The sequence below is a fragment of the Sapajus apella genome, unplaced genomic scaffold, assembly GCF_009761245.1.
Source record: "Sapajus apella isolate SASKATOON/1434 unplaced genomic scaffold, GSC_monkey_1.0 scaffold51, whole genome shotgun sequence".
Classification (NCBI taxonomy): domain Eukaryota; kingdom Metazoa; phylum Chordata; class Mammalia; order Primates; family Cebidae; genus Sapajus; species Sapajus apella.
This window is the reverse complement of record NW_022436991.1, coordinates 14,923,096-14,935,272: the sequence shown is the minus strand read 5'-3', so window position 1 is coordinate 14,935,272 and position 12,177 is coordinate 14,923,096. Positions and strand designations below refer to the sequence as shown.

The 12,177-nt window shown below is 52.6% G+C and overlaps 2 protein-coding genes across 8 annotated transcripts in view; one reads left to right on the top strand and one right to left on the bottom strand.

The window, feature by feature from the left end:
* Positions 1 to 1,522, bottom strand: part of APOBR (apolipoprotein B receptor) — a 4,408-nt gene extending 2,886 nt beyond the window's left edge. The window contains exons 1-2 of one of the 2 annotated variants that reach the window (XM_032243085.1): positions 1,379 to 1,522; positions 87 to 1,026 (exon numbers count right to left, since the gene is read on the bottom strand). In XM_032243085.1, the coding sequence (XP_032098976.1) occupies positions 87 to 1,026; positions 1,379 to 1,435 (997 nt within the window). In that variant the 5' untranslated portion in view covers positions 1,436 to 1,522. The remainder of the gene's footprint in view (positions 1 to 86; positions 1,027 to 1,378) is intronic. The other variant, XM_032243082.1, reaches the window with a different exon arrangement.
* Positions 1,523 to 2,539: 1,017 nt separating this feature from the next.
* CLN3 (CLN3 lysosomal/endosomal transmembrane protein, battenin) overlaps positions 2,540 to 12,177 on the top strand; it is a 17,051-nt gene continuing 7,413 nt past the window's right edge. The window contains exons 1-9 of one of the 6 annotated variants that reach the window (XM_032243086.1): positions 2,540 to 2,732; positions 4,073 to 4,213; positions 4,409 to 4,763; positions 7,136 to 7,232; positions 8,642 to 8,713; positions 9,559 to 9,638; positions 9,759 to 9,844; positions 10,604 to 10,676; positions 10,764 to 10,907. In XM_032243086.1, coding sequence (XP_032098977.1) covers positions 4,480 to 4,763; positions 7,136 to 7,232; positions 8,642 to 8,713; positions 9,559 to 9,638; positions 9,759 to 9,844; positions 10,604 to 10,676; positions 10,764 to 10,907 — 836 coding nt within the window. In that variant the 5' untranslated portion in view covers positions 2,540 to 2,732; positions 4,073 to 4,213; positions 4,409 to 4,479. Of the gene's footprint in view, positions 2,733 to 4,072; positions 4,214 to 4,408; positions 4,764 to 7,135; positions 7,233 to 8,641; positions 8,714 to 9,558; positions 9,639 to 9,758; positions 9,845 to 10,603; positions 10,677 to 10,763; positions 10,908 to 12,177 lie in introns of those variants that run through there. The other 5 variants (XM_032243088.1, XM_032243090.1, XM_032243089.1 and 2 more) reach the window with 5 other exon arrangements.

The following is a 12,177-nucleotide window of genomic DNA, read 5'->3' as shown; positions in this document are numbered from 1 at the left end:
CTCCTCCCCTCCTGAGACTGTCTTGGCCTCCTCCCCTCCTGAGGCTGTCCCGGCCTCCTCCCCTCCTGAGGCTGCCTCCTCCCTGCCTGAGGCTGTCCCGGCCTCCTCCCCTCCTGAGGCGGCTGCCTCCTCCCTGCCTGAGGTTGTCCCAGCCTCCTCCTGGCCTGAGGCTGTCCTGGCTTCCTCCCCATCTAAAATTATCCTGGCCTCCTCCCTACCTGGAGTTGTCCTAGCCTCCTCTCTGCCTAAGGCTGTCCAGTCCTCAGACTCTGCCCCTGGGCCCCGTGTCACCTGTGCCTTTCTGCTTTCACTGGCCTCCTCCACCACCACAACCTCTTCTCCCTTCCCAGCCCATTCAGCCCCGGGTCCCTCAGTTTCCTCGGCATCTGCCTCCCTGATCCCCTGCTCAGTATCCAGGTCGTCCCCTGCCGCCTTTGTCCCGCAAGCACCAGCCTTCCCCTCCCGCTCCCTGTGCCAGGTCCACTCTGACTCCACCCCTCTGGCCATCCCTGGCTGTCTTGCCCTGACCTCTTCCTCCTCCTCCTCCTCCTGTTCCCAGGTTCTCAGCCTCTCCTCTCTGTTCACTTCCTGCTCATCGGGCTCCTGCCTCTCCTGGGCCTGGCCGCTCCTGTCTTGGCAAGCCCTAGACCCTACCTTGGACTTCTTTCTGGCCTCCAAGGGGGCACTTGGCTCCTGGCACCTGGCTGCCTTGGCTGCCTCCCCAGCCCCACTGTCCTGCCTCTCTGCTTGGGACCCATGGGAGCTGCCATCTCCCCAGCTCCAGGTCTGTTCCGCAGCTGAGCTCCCGGCTTCACGTCTTCCGTCCTCCCCAGGCCCTCTCAGCCGTCCAGCCCCCTGGCTTTGGCCACCTCTCCGGCCCTCCAGGGCCTCCTGGGCTTCCTCCTCTACAACCTTCCCTGTCCTTCCCACTGCCACCGCCCCCAGTTCCTCAGCTGCCCGCGCCTCCGGCTCTACAGTGGGGACTGCATCTCCCAAGAGGTAGGCGACAAAGGTGCCGAGGGAATCCTAGAAAAAAAGAGGGAGGGGAGAGGCATTAAGGGGAGTCCCAGCGCTTTCCCAGGGGGCCCTGGCTGGAGGAGTCCAGGTTAAGGAAGAGGGTCCTGGGATCTGAGAGGAGAAGAGGATTTGCAGAAGTAGTCAGAAAGGGCGTGGATTAGGGGTATGAGGATGCTGGTGTGGGGGTGGGGACTGAAATTTAGAAACGGTTAGGCTGGAGCCTGCCTGATCCCAAGAAAGCAATCTCCAGTCTGAGGAGACCAAAGGGAGGAGGGGAAAGGTAAGGCCCCAGGGGAGGTGCCCAGAGGTGAGGCCCCAGGAAACGGGGTGCAAGTCTCGGGCAGCTCTTTGCCCCTCTCACCAGTGCCCCCCTCAAGGCCTGGTGCAGCCCAGGGAGGTGTAGCCGGAGAAAGTCCATCCTGTCTGTCTCTGTCCGTGTGTCCAGAAAGTTGCTAATGACTGTCCCCACCCACCAAGACAAGCCAGTCTTCCCCAGGACGCAAGACACTTCCTCTTCCCCTGTGTCTCCCTGACACGTCCCCACCCTGGGCCCTGCCCCTGGCCCCCGATGCCCACAGCAACTCCCACTGCAGCCTTGGAAATGGGTGAACATCACACAGGGTCTCAGGCGCTCGTTTGGAAATAAAGGGCAAGGGAGAGGCCGGAAAGGACAAGGTGGAAACAGGAGTCCTTAGAGCTGGGGGTGGGGAAGGGGGAGGGAGGGGACATGTGGCAATGGCAGCTTAAGTGACTCAGGTCTTGTATCCACACCTCAGCCATTTCCGTCTCCCCTACAAGCCGCAGACCCTCTGCGAGAGGAAGCTGGGGTTTGTGGTTCCTGTTTTGCCTGAGGAGTAAGAGCAGCAGTGACGAGGGTGCTGTTGGGAGCTCTGACACATTTCACTGTCGTTGCTGCTTTCCCGAAAGGCGGAAGGGGCTGGATTGGTGGCTCCAGTGCACAACCCCTCATCTATGATTAGCCTCACAAGAGAGAACTTGCTAAACTTTGTACTGTAGCCTTATCTGTGTCTTCCTCCCACCGTCCTGTGACTTCCTTGATGGCAGATGCAACGTATGAAATGCTGCTGCATTTCTAGAGCCCTGCACAGGTAATAGGATTCCACTTTCCATCAGTTGAGTGATGTGGGAGGCCTCCTCCCCTCCCTGCCTGGCCTTTGGAGTCCCAGAGGCAGGCCTCCCAAAGTGCTGTGATTATAGGTGTGACCCACCGCTCCCTGCCGCCTCAGGAATTTTTTTTTTACCCTAAAGGGGAGGGGGTCACATTTTTCTTTTTTATTTTACTTTTGATTTTTTGAGACTGAGTCTCACTCTGTCACCCAGGCTGGAATGCAGTGGTGAGATCTTGGCTCTGCCTCCCAGATTCAAATGATTCTCCTGCCTCAGCCTCCCAAGTAGCTGGGATTACAGGTGTGCGTCACCACGCCTGGATAATTTTTGTATCTTTAGTATAAACGGGGTTTTCACCACCTTGGCCAGGCTGGTCTTGAACTCTTGCTCTCAGGTGATCAGCCCACTTTGGCCTCCCAAAGTGCAGGGATTACAGGCATGAGCCACCTCTTCCCGCCAGAGGGCACATTTCAAACAGCATTCTGAAGACATGGTGGTAAGAAAGAGCAGATAGAGGTGACACAGCCACAGCGGAGATGAGGCCAAGGACAAGGGAACGCAGGATGCCGCTCCCCACCTAGAGGACGGTAAGGGTATGACTCCTTACTTGGAACTACACAAAGTGACTTAGCTCTATCTCTTCCCATACCCTCCTTCTCTCCTCCCAAGCCCCACTTTCCTATTCCAATTAGGGCAGTTGGATGAAATCACAGAATCAGAATCTTGGGCCTTAATTAAAATAATTTAGTCTGGCGGAGCGCGGTGGCTCACACCTGTAGTCACCGCACATTGGGAGGCTGAGGCGGGTGGATTGCTTGAGCCCAGGAGTTTGAGGGCAGCCTGGGCAACATGGCAAAATCCTGTCTCTACAAAAAGTACAAAAATCAGATGGGCACAGTGCTGTGCACCTGCTGTCGCAGCTACTCGGGATGCTGAGGTGGAAGGATTGCCTAAGCCTGGGAGGTCAAAGTTGCAGCAAACCAAGATCCTGACACTGCACTCCAGCCTGGGCAGCAGAGCAAGACTCTGTGCTAAAAAAAGAAAAAAATCGGGTCGAAGCACCAACTTTGATGGAGGCAGGAATCCTGCAGCAGCCTACAGCCAACCCAATGGCTCCCTGCCTCTGGTGCTCTATTTCTTATCACCATACAGGTCTCTAAGGTCACCTTTAGGTCTAACATTGTATGATTATCAGCAACTTTCCAATTTTTTCATATATATATATATATCTTCTTTTCTTTTTACATTTTTCTTTTTTTTGGACAGGATCTCTGTCGCCCAGGCTGGAGTGCAGTGGTGGGATCATAGCTCACTGTAGCTTCAATCTCCTAGGGACAGTGATCCTCCCACCTCAGCCTCCAAGGTATCTACGACTACAGGCATGCGCCACCATGCCCAGCTAATTTTTGTTGTACATGTATGTGTGTATATATATATACATATATGTACCTTGGTTTTCTCATCTGTAACACCGGGGGTTGAACCGCCGTGATATTTTTTGGTTCTAGGATAATTTGGAAAAGGGAATCTCTTAACATCTTGGATACTGTCAATAGATAATTCATGAAAACCCCTTAGGTGGATGTTATGTTTATTTAGGTCTCTAAAATAATTTGTAAGGGCAACAGATGGGAGTAAGAATGATCTGACGCTGGTTGTCTTTGTTCGCAACAGAAACAGACCTGCCTAAAAAAAAAGGAAGGGCGGGGGGAGTAGTAGGCGGGTGGTCATATTTGTTTCTGGCAAGTGAGTACTGAAGGAAAAGGAGCTGAAGCCTCCGCAGCCACGACTAGTGCTGGCAGGATACCGTCTCGGTCTTGGGCGCCATTGATCTAAGGTCATGGCTCTACTTGCTGCTCCCACCGGCTCCAGTTTAAAACCTACTGTTCCAAGGTTCTCCGGCTTCTCCCTTTCTCACGCTCCAAAGCTGAGAAGGCCCAAAGCGAAGACAGAGAGGACCCGGAAGTAGGGAGGACCTCCGAGCACGTGATGGGGGAACCCGCGGGTGCTGTCACGTGACCCGACAACCTGCCTCCTCACTGTGCCGCACGTTCTGCTGCTCTTAAAGGTACAGGCCGCAGGGTCCCTGCTGTAGACGGGGCGGGGGCAGAGTCCGATGGGTGGGGCGTGGTGGGTCGTAGTGGGTCGTGGGGCGCGCGAGATGGAGTCCCGGGCTTTCCTGATGGATCACGGGGCGCGAGCGCCGCAGACAAGCCAGAGCTGGGACCGACAATCGGACGTTGATCCTTGTCGCCTGTCACAGACCCTCATCCCTCCCGTGGGAGCCCCCTCTGGACACTTTGTGACCCTGGACCCTTGGGGGACCTGAACTTGATGCCATGGGAGGCTGTGCGGGCTCGCGACGGCGCCTTTCGGATTCCGAGGGTGAGTATTCCTGCCCACCCTCCTGGGAGCGACCACCTCTGGCTCGCAGCCCACCCGAGGGGAGTGAGAGCTGACTCGGCCCCGGGAGGACACGCATGGGGCCGTCGTGTGCCTGAGAGTGGGTGGGGGTCATGCCCTCTTCTCACTCTCCCAGGGGAGGAGACCGTCCCGGAGCCCCGGCTCCCTCTGTTGGACCGTCAGAGTACGCATTGGAAGAACGCGGTGGGCTTCTGGTGAGTGACCTGAGAGTTCAGCAAAAGTGACAGTGGCATAGGAAGAGGGAAGTGACAGGAGGACAGGGGGAAGAAAGAGTTGAGCTGCTCACAGGAACAGAACCCACAAAGATTTACCGAATCCACTGGTTTGCCCCCAGGCAGCATGTAAATTTTCCAAACTTCATTCCTTATCATCTTCCGGCTTTGGCCAGATCCTCATACCACCTGTAGGATTATTTACTTGTGTTTTTCCTCCAGCCATTTCAGCCTTGAAGTTTTTTAATGCATGTATTTTTAAAAAGAAAATACTCCACATGGAAAACCAGTATTTTCTTAATGAACATTTAAACAAATGCATCACTACTAAAACTTTTTATTTTAATTTATTTTATCTTATTATTATTTTTTTCTTTTTGTGACAGAGTCTTACTCTGTTGCCCAGGTTGGAATGCAGTGGTGCAGTCACAGCTCACTGAAGCCTGGAACTCCTGGGCTCAAGTGATCCTCCCACTTCTTCCTCCAAATAGCTGTGACTACAGGTGTGCACTACCACACCTGGCTAATTTTTTTATTTTTTATAGAGACGGGATCTCACTTTGGGAACTGGACTGGTGTCCAACCCCTAGCCTCAAGTGATCCTCCTACCTCAGCCTCCCAAAGTGCTGAGATTACAAGCATGAGCCACCATGCTGGGCCTAAAACTTTTTTATTTTATTTTATTTTATTATTTTATTTTTGAGACAGAGTCTCACTCTGTCTCCCAGGCTGGAGTGCAGTTGCCTGATCTTGGCTCACCAAAACCTCCACCTCCCAGGTTCAAGCTATTCTCCTGCCTCAGCCCCCTGAGTAGCTGGGATTACAGGCATGTGCTACCACACACAGCTAAATTTTTGTATTTTTAGTAGAGATGGGATTTCACCGTGTTGGCCAGGCTGGTCTCGAACTCCTGATCTCTGGTGATCTGCCTTCCTCCACCTCCCAAAGTGTTGGGATTACAGGGTGAGCCACCACGCCCAACCCTAAAACCTTTTAAAAGGTCATCCATCCATCCACCTTCAAAACTTATTCAAATACCGAGCCTCGGGAAATACTTTTAGCATTAGCCTAAACGTTGAGGACTTGGGTCCTCAATCCACTTCCAGACTGGGTTGGAAGTGGTTTCCCATGTACTATGTGGAAGAGTCACTTAACCTCTCTAAGCCTGGTTCCTCAACAGTCAAATGGGAAGAGGAGTATTGTAATTCTACTTCAAAGGCTTATGAAAAGGCCCCTGATGAAATCTGTGGCACGAGACCCAGATTCCCTCCCATTGCTGAGTGCAGCTCTGGGAGATGACAGTAAGCAGACGGAACCTTCCTGGATCCTAAAGGCCTTTGGTCTTATCTTGTTTTGATCCATGCAGCATCTTGTGGGGTAGTCAGGAGAGAAATTGGTGTCCCCGTTTTACACATGAGTAGACTGAGAAAGTGGGAATAGGCAGACTTGGGACTTGAACACAGTCCCTTCAATTTCCAGCTCCAGGATTTTTTTCTTTTCTTTTTTTTTTTTTTTTTTTTGGAGACAGAGTCTTGCCCTGTTGCCCAGTCTGGAGTGCAGTGGCGTGATCTTGGCTCACTATAACCTCCACCTCCCTGGTTCAGGTGATTCTCCTGCCTCAGCCTCCCAAGTAGCTGGGATTACAGGCTCGAGCCACCATGACCAACTGATTTTTGTATTTTTAGTAGAGACAGGTTTTCGTCATGTTGGCCAGGCTTGTCTCAAACTCCTGGCCTCAAATGATCTGCTCACCTTGGCCTCCCAAAGTGCTGGGATTACAGGTGTGAGCCACCGCACCTGGTTGCCCCAGGATTTTTTTTTTTCTTAATGTACTGCAGTGTGTCAGAGGATGAGAAATGCCCCAGGAACTGAGTCCCAGTGGGAGCTCAGAGGAGAGAGTGGTCACAGAGAGCTTCCAGGAGAGGCCTTAGAGGCAGGAAGTGAATCCAAGTCTGAGATCCCAAAGCCCTTATTTCTTCCTTTTATTTTTTATTTTTGTGACAGGGTCTTGCTCTGTCACCCAGGCTGGAGTGCAGTGGCGTGATCACAGGTCACTGCAGCCTCTAACTCCTAGACTCAAACAGTCCTCCCCCTCAGCCTCCCAAGTAGCTGGGATAACAGTGCGAGCCACCACACCTGGCTAAATTTTAAATTTTTTGTAGAGACAGGGGTCTCACTATGCGCCCAAGCGCCAAAGCCTATATTTCTGACCCCAACACTGAATGAGGATGGGATCTGGTGATAGAAAAAAAGAGGGAGCTGATTGAAGGGCACAGGTAAGGGGAGATTTGGCATGAAGGCTGCAGATGGCTGCAGGATCCAAAGGGAGCTGAGACCTGGCCTGCTCCTTCCAGGCTGCTGGGCCTTTGCAACAACTTCTCTTACGTGGTGATGCTGAGTGCCGCCCATGACATCCTTAGCCACGAGAGGACATCGGGAAACCAGAGCCATGTAAGTGACCCTCTCTCTACCACCACCACCGTGGTTAGTCCCTGTGGGAAGATGAGGGCATGGGACAGAGGCCCCCTTGAAAAACTCATGGAATGGGGTGGGACAAGGGGGCTAAAGTTTCCAGTCTCTGGCTGGGTGCAGTGGCTCATGCCTGTAATCCCAGCACTTTGGGAGGCCAAGACGGGCAGATCACCTGAGGTCAGGAGTTCGAGACCAGCCTGACCAACATGGTGAAACCCTGTCTCTACTACAAATACAAAAAAATTAGCTGGGCGTGGTGGTGGGCACCGGTAATCCCAGCTACTCGGGAGGCTGAGGCAGGAGAATTGCTTGAACCCAGGAGGTGGAGGTTGCAGTGACGCGAGATTGCGTCACAAGATCACATCATTGCACTCCAGCCTGGGCGACAGAGGGAGACTCAGTCTCAAAAAAAAAAAAGTTTCCAGTCTTCCAGACCCCCAGAGCAGGAAGGGAATTTAAGAGATTCATGAGCACCAGTTTTGTAAACTTCAACATTGGCTGGGTGAGACAGTCATCTATAGCAGGATTTCTTAACCTGGGCCCTGTGACATTTTGGGTGGGGTGAGTCTTTGTTGCGGGGCCCTCCTGTGCATTGTGAGACATTTAGCAGCCTCCCTGGCTTCTACCCACTCAATGCCAGTAGCACACCCTGTGACCCCCCCAGTAGTGACAACCAAGAATGTCTCTAAACATTGCGAAATGTTCCCTGGAGGGGTGGTACTGTCCTTGGTTGAGAACCACCTGTCTGTGGTAAGCTGGGGCGTGCATGTCCCATCCAAACGGAGCAGCTACCACCTGGCAGGTCCAAGATCAGATTTTCTGGCAACCCATATTTTTATATGAAAGCTCTTGAGGCTGGGCTCAGCGGCTCACGCCTATAATCCCAGAACTTTGGGAGGCCGAGGAGGGTGGATCACCTGAGGACAGGAAACCACCCTGGCTAACATGGTGAAACCCAGCCTCTACTAAAAATACAAAAATTAGCTGGGCATGGTGGTGCACACCTGTAGTACAAGCTACTCAGGGGGCTGAGGCAGGAGAATTGCTTGAACTGGGAGGCGGAGGTTGCAGTGAGCCAAGATCACACCTCTGCACTCCAGCCTGGGCAACAGAGTGAGACTGCATTAAAAAAAAAAAAAGAAAGCTCTTGAATGTGTTACCTAAACAAAGTCCATTCACAGGGCCATCTTTGGCCCGTGTCTAGTAGGGTGAGACTCATATGTAAACCCCCTCTTCATCGTGCATGCAGAGAAGCTGAGGTCCTGAGAGGTCGGTCACTGCTGACCCAAAGCCATCCTTCAAGTGAAGGCAGAGCTGGGACTGGAGCCAGGCTCTGTGTGTCTATCCCTCTGCCTCCTGGAGTGAAAGATGTTCTTTTCTCCCATCAGGTGGACCCAAGCCCAACACCCATCCCCCACAACAGCTCATCACGATTTGACTGCAACTCTGTCTCCACAGCTGTGCGTACTTATCTCACCTGTCCCCTCCTGACCCAGGGACCCTGGGTCTGCAGACCCCACTCCTAGCCCTTCACTACCCAGCTGGGACTGTCATGATGAAAACAATTGAGACCTGGGCCTGGTATAGTGGCTCACATCTGTAATCCCAGTGCTTTGGGAGGCCACAGTGGGAGGATCACTTGAGCCTGGGAGTTTGAGACCAGCCTGGGCAATCTAGTGAGATCCCATCTTAAGAAAAAAAAAATGTATATGTAATAATTGAGATCTTAATATAATTTCTGAGGCCGAGGTGGGCTGATCATTTGAGGCCTGTAGTTAGAGACCAGCCTGGCCAACATGGTGAAACCCCGTCTCTACTAACAATACAAAAATTAGCCAGGCATGGTGGCACATGCCTGTAATCCCAGCTACTCAGGAGGCTGAGGCAGGAGAATCACTTGAACCAGAGAGGCAGAGGTTACAGTGAGCCAAGATCAAGCCATTACACTCCAGCCTGGACGACAGAGTGAGACTCTGTCTCTGTCTCAAAACATATATATAGATATAAAATTTCTGAGCTGTTTCTGTACGTAGCATATATTAGCTCAATTAATCCACACAGCAGTCCTGTGAGCTAGACGCTGTGATATCCCCATTTTCCAGATAAGGAAATTGAAGCTCAGAGAATATAAACTCTTGATACACAACTAAGGAGTGGCAGAGCTGAGACTTGAACCCAGCTCTGCCTGACTCCAGATCCTGTGTTTGTAGCAGACCTGTTTGGCCAGCTCCTGCCTCTCCTTGGCCACGTGGCTGGGAGGGTTATACCCTGGAAGCTCTGGGGTCTCACTCTATTCTCCTGTCAGGCCGTGCTCCTGGCGGACATCCTCCCCACACTCGTCATCAAATTGTTGGCTCCTATTGGCCTTCACCTACTGCCCTACAGGTCTGCGTGGAGGTGGCGGGAGGCAGGGCGGGTGGGAGCTGAGAGTGGGGAGGCTGGGAGGGCTGGAGAGCTGAGAGTAGAGGTTGACCTCCCCCTTCCCTCCCCTTCTCACCCCCTCAGCCCCCGGGTTCTCGTCAGTGGGATTTGTGCTGCTGGAAGCTTCGTCCTGGTTGCCTCTTCTCATTCTGTGGGGACCAGCCTATGTGGTGAGTGTGTGGTTCTGTGTCAGGTGGGGAGCCCCCAGGAATCACATTGGATCATTTGTGGGGAGAGTCTCCCCAGCCTCCCATAGGAAAGGGATTCATTCTGTCACCCACAGAAGCCTGCTAGGGCTGTCAGCAGTAGGAGATGGGAGACAGACAATTTGGGCAGGTGGTGGAGGAGATGGGAGAAACTGGATGGATTAGATGGAGATTGAGGTCAACAGAGTCAAGACTCTGGGATGGGCCAGGCATGGTGTCTTATGCCTGGAATCCCAGCAGTTTGGGAGGCTGAGGCAGGCGGATCACCGGAGGTCCGGAGTTTTGAAACCAACCTGGCCAACATGGTGAATCCCCGTCTCTACCAAAAACACAAAAATTAGTTCGGTGTGGTGGCACACACCTGTAATCTCAGCTACTCAGGAGGCTGAGGCAGGAGAATCTCTTGAACCCAGGAGGCAGAGGTTGCAGTGAGCCAAGATCACGCCACTGCCCTCCAGCCTGGGCAACAGAGTGAGACTCCATCTCAAAAACAAAGAAAAGAAAAAGACTGTGATGGAAGGGTGGAGACATCAAGGGTGCCTGTCTGCCCCTGGTCTGATGACTGGATGGATGGAGGTACCACTCCCCATGAAGGGACTCACAGAGGATGGGGGCTCTGCTTCAGACCCGGAACCTGGCCGGTGTGCCGTGGCCAGACACCTTAGGGGCCTGGGCAATGCGGCAAGGCGAGGTGTGACCATCCCAGTGCTTCTCTCCCCCAAGGTGTGGTCTTGGCTAGCATCTCATCAGGCCTGGGGGAGGTCACCTTCCTCTCCCTCACTGCCTTCTACCCCAGGTAAGCAGGTGGAGGAGGGAGTAGGGGGAGAGACTGTCCCATGACCGGCCTTGGTCCTCCTGAACGCCCCTGTGTTCTCCTTCCCAGGGCTGTGATCTCCTGGTGGTCCTCAGGAACTGGGGGAGCTGGGCTGCTGGGGGCCCTGTCCTACCTGGGCCTCACCCAGGCTGGCCTTTCCCCTCAGCACACCCTGCTGTCCATGCTGGGTATCCCTGCCGTGCTGCTGGCCAGGTGAGCTGCCCTGAGCCAGGAGGGAGAGGGGTCCAAGGAGAGAAAACTTGACCATGGCTGTGTGCAGTGGCTCATGCCTGTAATCCCAGCACTTTGGGAGGCCAAGAAGGGCGGATCACCTGAGGTCAGGAAACTATCCTAGCCAACATGGTGAAACCCCGTCTCTACTAAAAATACAAAAATTAGCCGGGTGTGGTGGCAGGCGCCTGTAATCCCAGCTACTCAGGAGGCTGAGACAGGAGAATCGTTTGAATCTGGGAGGCAGCGGTTACAATGAGCAGAGATTGTGCTGCTGCACTCCAGCCTGGGCAACAGAGTGAGACTCTGTCTCATGGAAGAAGAAAGAAAGGAAAAAAAAAACTTGATCATGATTGCATCTTCATGTCCCTGTAGCCTTGCTCTGAAGGGAGGTGGAATCCGGACTCTGATAGCCCTGGGTGTGAGTCCTGGGGCTGCTGGTTTTTAGCTGTGTGGCTTTGAACAAGTCAGTCTACATCTCTGAATCCTCAGTTTTCCCATATTTCAAATGGCAATCATTCTTGCTTTCCTGGGAGGTGATGCGTGTAATGCCTTCCAGCACAGTGTGGTTCCCAAGGTGATCAGAAGTAGGACGAGGGTGGACTTTATTTGATTAGTTCTTTTTTTCTTCTTTTTTTTTAGACAGAGTCTCACTCTGTCACTCAGGCTGGAGTGCAGTGGCTGACGTGATATCGGCTCACTGCAACCTCAGCCTCCCGGGCTCAAGTGTTTCTCCTGCCTCAACCTCCCGAGTAGCTGGGACTACAGGCCTATACCACCACACCTGGCTAATTTTTTGTATTTTTAGTAGACACAGGGTTTCACTGTGTTGGCCAGGCTAGTCTCAAACTCCTGACCTCAAGTGATCCACCTGCCTTGGCCTCCCATAGTGCTGGGAATACAGGGGTGAGCCACCGCACGCGGCCTGATTAGTTCTGTGTGTATTTTCATGCATATTAGGTTTTGAACTAGCCAATCACACCTGGCCCTTTACAAGATTAGTGCTTAGGACAAATCCAGGTAGAAAAAGTGAGTCCATTTAAAGAAAATTTTTAAATAAAAATTATTATATACAGGAGGAATATGGATATGGCAAATAAAGTGAAGCCAGAACCTTAGTGACTAAAATTGAGGAAGTTGTGGCCTAGCACAGAGCAAATGTATAATTAATGAGAGTTAGAATAATCATTAGAATAATAATGGCAAGAAAACATAACTGACTTGCTTAGTGTGGCCCAGCAGTCCAAACAAA